Below are 9,434 nucleotides of genomic sequence, written 5' to 3' on the forward strand. Positions count from 1 at the left end.
TAACGGCTAACCAGGATGGAGGCACCGCACCATCACTGTAGTTTTTAAAGATCTTTTTAAAAAAAAACAACTAAATTTTTGGAAAAGTTTTCATAGTGGTTCATCTGAACACTGCCTGATAGACATTTAAACCACAGTCATGCTTGCTTATACAGTTATTTTAATAGTATTTTTATGGTTATTTACATAAATACAGTGTTGGCATGACTCCTGTAACAATTATCTCTTTACACATAATATAAATCTAGCGCTAAAAAAAAAGGGAATGCTGAAAAATTAATTTACTTCTATTGTTATATGTAATTACTATTGTATTAGATAGTTGTCTGAGAAGTTAAGTTTATTAGCTTAGCATGTGTTTCACATGAAAAAAGAGGTAAGATGATTAAACTATTATGGCCTTCCTGTTTATAAGTACAGACATTTATGAAATAACTGTCTTATCCAAATGTGTCAGCGGGTTAAAAGTTTATAAAAATACAATTCTAGCTTAAAATTGTAAAAGTAGTGTCTCAGAGATGGCTTTGGCTAGCAGTTAGCAACACTTTCTTGAGTTGCATGTCTCATCAAGATGCTGTGGAAAAGTTTCAAGGGAAAAGCAAATCATGTATTAAATAAATTGCAGCATTTTGCAGCAATTGAGATCAACATATTTTAACACAGTGTGACAAGCTGTGACACAAACTGTCTTAGTTCTGCAGTTTTTTAAACTTCAGCAGCAAATGTACTTTTGTGGATCTGCCACCATATTCATTGGTTAATTTCTTATTAAAATATGTTAGTGATTGGCAGTAAGTCACTGGCTTCAAATTTGGTTATTTAGGAAAATCAAGCATCAGACTAAAGTTTGAAATACAGAGTAAAAATAAAACAATATTGAATGGTTTTCTGAGTATTTTTCCTTAGAATTACCAACAGAGATTCTCAGCGTTAATAGTTTTTTTGAGGAAATTGTCCAGGAAATTGTCCAGCAAAAAGGTGGGAAATACATAAATATATAAACTCTGTTAGATTACTCTTGTAATCTGCAATTACAAGAGTAAATGCAGATTTTATGCATTGTACTCTTACAAGATCATCAGTTGAAAAACTGTCTGACATCCTTCCCACAAATTACAACTGATATGTTTTAGAGTTGAGACGCTTGGAAAATGCTTCATTTTCCACCAATCAATCGCACACTGTAAAACATCAGCACTAAAGAAAAGGTTCTGGTCTGGCCTGGTAGAAATCTGTTGGATTTGTTCTGTTCCGTCATGTTAGATTAAGTGTTTTTTTATGGGTAACTTGTGTGTAAAAGTGGCTCTTAGGTATCCTGGCTGCATGTAGATCTGTAATCCCACGAAGAAGAAGAAGTTTGTTGTTTCCATGGAATAAGGCTGTGGAAAGAAATGAGGAAATCAGTAAATGAGTATTTTCTCTTTAGAAACATTTAAAGTTAAAACCTTTTGTCTGCACAAAGAAAAATACTTTTACCTCTTTGACATCAAATAAAGCAACACATTTCCTGGTTTAGGCCAGTTTGGGCTTGTGAAAATAATGACAGAAACGTTTTTTAAGGTCAGACGTTGGGCAACACTAACTCTTAACAAGTCTGATGATGTAATTGTTTTGTAAGGCTCCAGATGTTCATTAAGAAACAACATCCGAGTAAACTGGAGGTATAATTGTGGGTATATTTTAAGACAACAACAGTTTGTTTCTTTGTGTGACATCATGGGTAAAACTGATCCAGGTATCAGGAAGAGAACAGTGGACGACGGGTTCATCAGATGCATGAAGGTGCCAAGTTTCTCTTCTCACCATTAAGGAATGAAATTGTTCTGTCTTTGAGATAAATATGCTTTGGTGAAAGATGTGTGGATAAATCACAGAACAAAAAAGGAAAAGGCCCTTTGAAGGTTCTGGCTAAAGCTAGTCAGAGCGTCCTAAATGACAATGAAACGACACAAAAAATGAGTCCAAAAGGAAATAAAAGTCAGATCGGAAACACGTTCAGACTCTTTGTTGTCTGGTGACTCTGAAATAGATTATTTTTTTGTCCATAATGACCAACTTTACATTTAGCACTAAAAGAAAAATATATCTTCTTTTTGAATATATCTTCAGTAATATAAATGAAGCTTGTGACAGTAGTAATCAGTATTATATGGAAACACTGAAGCTCCATCTCAAACACAAATACAATAATTTTTATAAACCTGACTGAAAAACAGAAGACATTTAGTCTGATTTATTGCATGTAAAAATCTGTTTCCGCTCTCTTCAATCACACAAAACCTCGATTGTTATCGTCTTTACCTGTCAGCGGTTATAGGGTGCTATCTTCGCTGATGCTTCTCTTGCATCTGAAGGAGTTCGTCAGAGTGTCATGAAACACGGAGCTGGAGAAGAAATAGATGACGGGGTCCAAGGCGCTGTTGAGGTAGGTGAAGCCAAGGCTCACCACAAAGAGATTGATCCATAACGTGTAGGATTCACACGCTTCTGGGTGGAATGTCTTTATGTAGTGCCCTACCAGGCCTGTGAAGACTCCTGGCATGAAGCAGAGGATGAACACCAAACTGATGGTCATTACAGCTCTGATGGCACGCTCCACTTTCTTTTTCTCCATTTGAACCCTTCGTATTTGGCAGGCGATCTTGACGGAGCAGAAAATGAGCAAAAACAAAGGCAGGACAAACTCTAGGACGTAGGCTACATAGTGGATTTTTATTGCCTTAGGGACAACTTTGTAGGAGTGGAAGCTGCGACATATTTTCTTCTCTCCCACCTGATGGAGGAGATCGATCGTCAACAATGGAATCCGATATAAAATCACGATGAGCCATATCAGCGCTGACAGCTTGTGCGCCTGAGTCGAGGTCATTCGACTGATGGGGTGATGCGGATGGACCACCTTCAGGTAGCGGTCGATTGCCACGGCCGTCATGAACGAAATGCTGGCAGATCGATTGATGGACAGCATGTACAGGTTCAAGCGGCACCAGATCGACCCGAACTGCCAGTCGTCTTTTCGTAAGTGGGTGTCGATGCGGAAGGGCACGCTGAGGAAGAGCAGGAAGTCGGCCAGACAGATGTTAAAGAGGAAGGTGACGTGGGATTTCCATAACTTCATACGGCGGCAGAAGATCCACAGCGCGAGGATGCTGCCTGGCAGCCCCACCAGAGTCTCGATAGTCAGGAAAATTATCACAAATGCGTTTGCAACTTCACTGATCTCAGGATGGCAGGTGACATTTCCCCCTGGACTCATTCTGGCAGAGTATCATTGGATCTTTCCACACGCTGAACAAGTATGTCAACACGTGGGTTGACACTGCCAAGGAAAAGAATAAAAACTGATTAGACTATTGTTATGTTAGAAACAATCTGAAAGCAAATGATTTTTAGAACTGATGTTAGGGTTCAGATTATTTTAGGAATGACAAAAGACTAAAGAATGAACTGATATACAAACATGAAAATGGGTGAACAATGTGGCAAAGAAACAACTTGACACAAAGACATAGAAAGGGAACATGAAGACCTCTGAAGAAGACACTGCGCGCAACTTCCTTCCTTACAATATGTAAACAAAAATGAAGTGGCGTCAGATTTTAGCGATTGAAGGATTTTTTTTGTTTGTCTTTTGCAAAAAAAAAAAAAAAAAAAAAAGCTAATTCTCTAGCAATAGCGCGTTTGCTTGTGTTTACCCAGAATGCCCTGCACTGTAGTCCACTTCCTGCTTTTGGAGCGGTTTCTGGTCCATTTGGTGTTCACATATGCATTCAAACCGCACCAGAGTTCACTTGAACTGAACTGAGACCGAGGTTTTTAGACGAACCAGAGTTCAGATTTTTGGTCTGCAGTAGAGTTTGATTGCACATTCACACCTCCCCAAACGAACCGGACTTTCTAGGCAAATGAAGTAAAGTTTGATTAAATCGCACCAAACATAGCTGATGTGAATGAACGCACATCACATGCTACAAACTGTATGAATTTATTTGCATAAATCCTAATATTATCTGTTGCTCTGTGAAAGAAACTAACAATTTATGGCCTGAATCAGTTAATCTGTGATCGGCCTCATGGTCTGTCGAAGTGGGCAGAGGATGAACGCTCTCTGTGACAGGATTACTTTAACCTGGCTTCACTTAGCTGCTCCTTTTAGACCTGGTTCAGTTAAACAGCAGAAAGCTAGGTGAGATGACCCAACACGGTTTGGTTCAGATCAGGATTTCTCACCCATACTTTTATGAAGATTCTTTAGTTCATGCTTTGTTTACAGAACCAGAACCGGTTCCATTGTTTGCTTCTACCACGTGAGACCTGGTACCTTTTTCATAAATGTCAACTAATATTCAGTTCCCTTTTAAAGTGTTTTCTACCTGTTTTTTCTCAGGTTTTTTTTTTTTCCTGATTCATTGAGTCAACAAAAACAAAATGAAGCATTTTTATTTACAATGGTTGGCATTTTTATTTTCTCCACCTGGTTTTAATTTTAAGAAGAGTGAAACAACCTTCTTTGGATCAAATCTTAACATTCAACCATGTTAGAAAAAAGTTTAAGATGATAGAAAGGCAACAGCAGCTCTTATTATGAGCCTCTTATTACTGCCAAGGTATGAGAATATAACAGAAACATATTTTATTGTCCTTTATTGTGGGGAAATTTTAGTGCAACAGATTGTTGAGGAAAATGAGTTTTTTTCTCAACAACCTGATAAAGAAAGCTCGTTCTCTTCTGGGGAATATTTTGGAGATGATGGTGCAAATAAGAATTCTTTATAAAATAAAAAAAATTACAACAGAGTGTCTCAAGTCAGAGGCTTTTTCAGAACTGCTGTAATACTGACTGCTACAAGAGATCATTCCTGCCCACAGCCATCCAAGAAACCTAATGAGTCTCGACAATATTTAATGTCATTTAAGGATTACTAATGATTTACTTTAATTTTACTTGAAGTATTGCTACTCTTTCTTGAGTAAAATTTCTGCCAACTGTGAGTAACTTCACTAAATGCTGAACAAGACTGTTCAGTTAAATTTTCATATTTTTTTATTGAAAGAAACAGATTTGGAAAAAAATATTTTTGTTTAAATTCTAATTATGTTACTTATATGAATCATTTTCATTTTGGTCATTAAAAATACCTAAATGTCCACAAAATTTTATATCATCTGATGATGTAATTTTTAAATATTAAATGACTAACATTTTTATTGGTGATTCAGTTCTTGGGTAGACTTTTTACCAGATTTTATTTTACTCTTACTTGAGTAATTTTTTGGACGGCTCCTTTTTTAATTTTTGGCTACTCCGTCACCCTCTGCTTAAGTTTGACCAACTCTAAAAGCAAGCACAAATGCACATGTTGACACAATGACAAAAAGCAAAGACGTCAGCACTAAACTTAGAAAGTTGAAAAGATTATAAGTAGAAAACATTTTAGGCAGTTGCCAATTTTACCAAAAGTGCTCAGATTGACCGACGGTGAAAGACATTGGATAAAAACCAAACAGCTTCTTCTCCGATTATACAAGATTCAGTTAAAATGTAAAGTTTATGACATGAAAATTAGAAAAAAAGAACAAGTCTGGCTTGTTTAAGTATCTTAATTAGAAAAAAAGTGAACACTGAAACAACATATCAACTCAAAAACTTCAAATTCTCAAAGCACGGTGGTGGACGGGTAATGATTTGGCCTTGTTTTAGAGCCAATGAGGTCTAGAGTCAAATGTAAGATATTAGTTAGAACAGCAGCTTAAGCCAGAGTCTAGAGTGTAATTATTTTCATAACCGTACAAACAGTAACAGCCTGGAGGTGTTAAGGTTGTTTCTACATTTGTTGTTTCTCTTTGAAGGAGACAAATGTAATAAAGAAGATTAATGCTTATTATTATAAAACAAATGGCTGCAGATGCCAAAAGGCCAAACAAAACACAAAAATGTTTCCAGAAACCAGACATGCCCATAAACACGTACACAGAAAAGGAGGAAGATGGAGTGAGCTGTTAGCACCAATACTGAGGAAGACAATGACTCAAGGGGAGGCAGGAGTCAGACAACCACAAAAATGACTGAGAAAAAAACAAAACCAGAGCCAAGATGGTGGCAAATTCACAGCCGAACACAAAACCTATCAAAGCAGGGGAGTCTGAACTTTCTGTCATGGGGCCCAAAATACAAGTAAATGTAAAAAAAAAAAAATGCACATTTTTATGGGAAAGGGATATTAGTTATTACAAATCCAAAACTTTAAAAGTATTTTGTCGTGTTAAAATAAAGGCATCTACTTTTCACATTTTTTGGGAGCTCAATTAATCAACTTTATTCTTGCTTATTTCAGTCACTTTCTTCCAAAATTCACTGACTGTCTCACATCAAACTGTCATAACACCTTGACAGTTTCAACAAATGTGTTTATGTAAAAGATGCTGCAGCATTAATGTTGTTTCCAAAACTTCCTCTTTTATCTCATCAGTTCACCGAATGTTTTCCAGCAGTCATGATGATCATCAATGTTTTTCAACATGAAATGTTCTCTTGGTCATCAGTAGTTTCTGCCTTCGAGGCCATTTTTACCCGATTTCTCTTTTTCTGTTGTTGAATCATGAACTTTCACTGAGGAAAGTTGGACCTGCAGAACTCTGGCTGCTGCTCTGGGTTCCTGTATTGATAAGGTCTTGAAATGATTTTGGTTTATTGACCATTTCTGGGAAGGTTTACCACTTCCTCCAACTTTGTCTGTTTATGGATATTGGCCTGCTTCATGTTGTCAGACGGGTTCTGTTTAAGTTAGTGAAGTTGAAATCAGTGCAACTCAATCAAAATCAATGTGATTAATCACATTTAACTCACAATGGCGGCCTTTTATGTTTTTACCTGGTAGCTTAGATATCTTTCCTCTCTCAGGCTATAAAATTATAATTTAAAATCAGCTTTTCATCTCTGCTCAGGTTCTTTCCAAAAACAGTAAAAATCTGTAAAGATGTCGATATTTTTTTCACTCCAGTGGCTTTACAATGAATCTACACTGCAAAAACACAAAATCTTACCAAGTGTTTGGTCTACTTTCTTGTGCAAATAACTTAGTTCACTTGAAATAAAACAAAACTAACTTACAAATAACTTTTCAGCAAGATATAGGAGCTTGTTTTAAATCAATAATATCTTAATATTGATGAAAAAGTATTAGTTATAAGTGAAATAATCTGCTTTTTTCTCTCCATATTATAAATTAAAAGTTAGTTTTCTTTTATTTCCATTGTACTGCAAAATTTGCAATAAAAAAATAATTGGTAAGATTTTGTGTATTTATGGGCACTACAGAGAAGAGAACATTTATCGTTTCAGAAATATGTTATGCAAGTAAAGTAAGGTATGCATGTAAACTGCAGGTATTTGTGTGAATTTGTGCTTTAGGAAGTGGGCTAAAAAAAACAGAAAACTATGAGGAAATATTTGCACCAATTGAAAAGGGAAAACCCGAATGAGAGGGCATGCCCAGAGCTGCACTGTTTATTTATATAAAACTCTATTGTGTCAGATTTTATTAACAACTCCTTTATTAAATAACATTTGTGGTTCACTAACTTTAAATACAATTAAGCACATTTAAAACTGAGTCGTTACTTGGGTGAAGTTAGAAGATTATTGTGTATGCAAGAGGAATTCCTGTAAGATCCTGCAGAAAGGATTTAACTGCACCGTAACGTTAAATTAAAACCATTTCAATGCATACCAGTGCAAGTTAAACCCAAACTCAGCTTTATTAATTTGAATATTGCTAATTATAATTCATGTTTTATGAGAAATGTGTGTGTGGGGGGGTTGTTGGCTGCTTTTAAAAGTTGCACAACAGAATACAAAACAAGTATCATGGGGGTAAAACTGTAATTTCCTGTATGTTCACTGCAAAACCACAAAATCTTACCAAGTNAAAAACAAAACCAGAGCCAAGATGGTGGCAAATTCACAGCCGAACACAAAACCTATCAAAGCAGGGGAGTCTGAACTTTCTGTCATGGGGCCCAAAATACAAGTAAATGTAAAAAAAAAAAAATGCACATTTTTATGGGAAAGGGATATTAGTTATTACAAATCCAAAACTTTAAAAGTATTTTGTCGTGTTAAAATAAAGGCATCTACTTTTCACATTTTTTGGGAGCTCAATTAATCAACTTTATTCTTGCTTATTTCAGTCACTTTCTTCCAAAATTCACTGACTGTCTCACATCAAACTGTCATAACACCTTGACAGTTTCAACAAATGTGTTTATGTAAAAGATGCTGCAGCATTAATGTTGTTTCCAAAACTTCCTCTTTTATCTCATCAGTTCACCGAATGTTTTCCAGCAGTCATGATGATCATCAATGTTTTTCAACATGAAATGTTCTCTTGGTCATCAGTAGTTTCTGCCTTCGAGGCCATTTTTACCCGATTTCTCTTTTTCTGTTGTTGAATCATGAACTTTCACTGAGGAAAGTTGGACCTGCAGAACTCTGGCTGCTGCTCTGGGTTCCTGTATTGATAAGGTCTTGAAATGATTTTGGTTTATTGACCATTTCTGGGAAGGTTTACCACTTCCTCCAACTTTGTCTGTTTATGGATATTGGCCTGCTTCATGTTGTCAGACGGGTTCTGTTTAAGTTAGTGAAGTTGAAATCAGTGCAACTCAATCAAAATCAATGTGATTAATCACATTTAACTCACAATGGCGGCCTTTTATGTTTTTACCTGGTAGCTTAGATATCTTTCCTCTCTCAGGCTATAAAATTATAATTTAAAATCAGCTTTTCATCTCTGCTCAGGTTCTTTCCAAAAACAGTAAAAATCTGTAAAGATGTCGATATTTTTTTCACTCCAGTGGCTTTACAATGAATCTACACTGCAAAAACACAAAATCTTACCAAGTGTTTGGTCTACTTTCTTGTGCAAATAACTTNGTCGTCATTGCTGACTCCTGGTTTATTTTCTCTTCAGATTGTGTCAACTCTGTTACAGCAGTTCTGACACCCGGGACCTGTAACATATATATAATTTCTTCTTTGTGTGTGCTTTGGAGTTTCTGTGCTCTTGAGTTGCTACAAAATGGAGCTGTATTTCCCTCAGCTCACTGGCTGCAACCACGAGATGCCGTGAGATCTACATTCTGAACATTGTCTTCCACATCGGGTTGATGGGGTAACAGGTCCAGAAGGGAACCCCAGACATCTCTCCCAGGTCAGACTAGACACATAGACCATCTTCATCAGTTCATTTTAAATCCTGCATTGTATTCAAAAACAATCTAATTATTATTATTAACAATAATGTCACCAAAAGCTGCTAATGCTGCTCATCTGATGGAGACATAAGAGAGAAGCTAATATTCTTTTAAAAACAGATATAAGCATTTGGTTACCAGTTGGTCTAATAGTTCAAATACAAGAAAAGTGAAAAACC

At 36.2% G+C, this 9,434-nt stretch overlaps 1 protein-coding gene across 1 annotated transcript in view; it reads right to left on the reverse strand.

Annotated features, from left to right (window-relative positions):
* Positions 1–163: 163 nt before the first annotated feature.
* Positions 164–9,434, reverse strand: part of hcar1-3 (hydroxycarboxylic acid receptor 1-3) — a 12,636-nt gene continuing 3,365 nt past the window's right edge. Inside the window, exons 2-3 of the mRNA XM_007576381.2 lie at positions 2,302–3,319; positions 164–1,379 (exon numbers count right to left, since the gene is read on the reverse strand). Coding sequence (XP_007576443.1) covers positions 2,312–3,256 — 945 coding nt within the window. The 5' untranslated portion in view covers positions 3,257–3,319 and the 3' untranslated portion in view covers positions 164–1,379; positions 2,302–2,311. The remainder of the gene's footprint in view (positions 1,380–2,301; positions 3,320–9,434) is intronic.

This window comes from Poecilia formosa, unplaced genomic scaffold, assembly GCF_000485575.1.
Source record: "Poecilia formosa unplaced genomic scaffold, Poecilia_formosa-5.1.2 Scaffold406, whole genome shotgun sequence".
Classification (NCBI taxonomy): Eukaryota; Metazoa; Chordata; class Actinopteri; order Cyprinodontiformes; family Poeciliidae; genus Poecilia; species Poecilia formosa.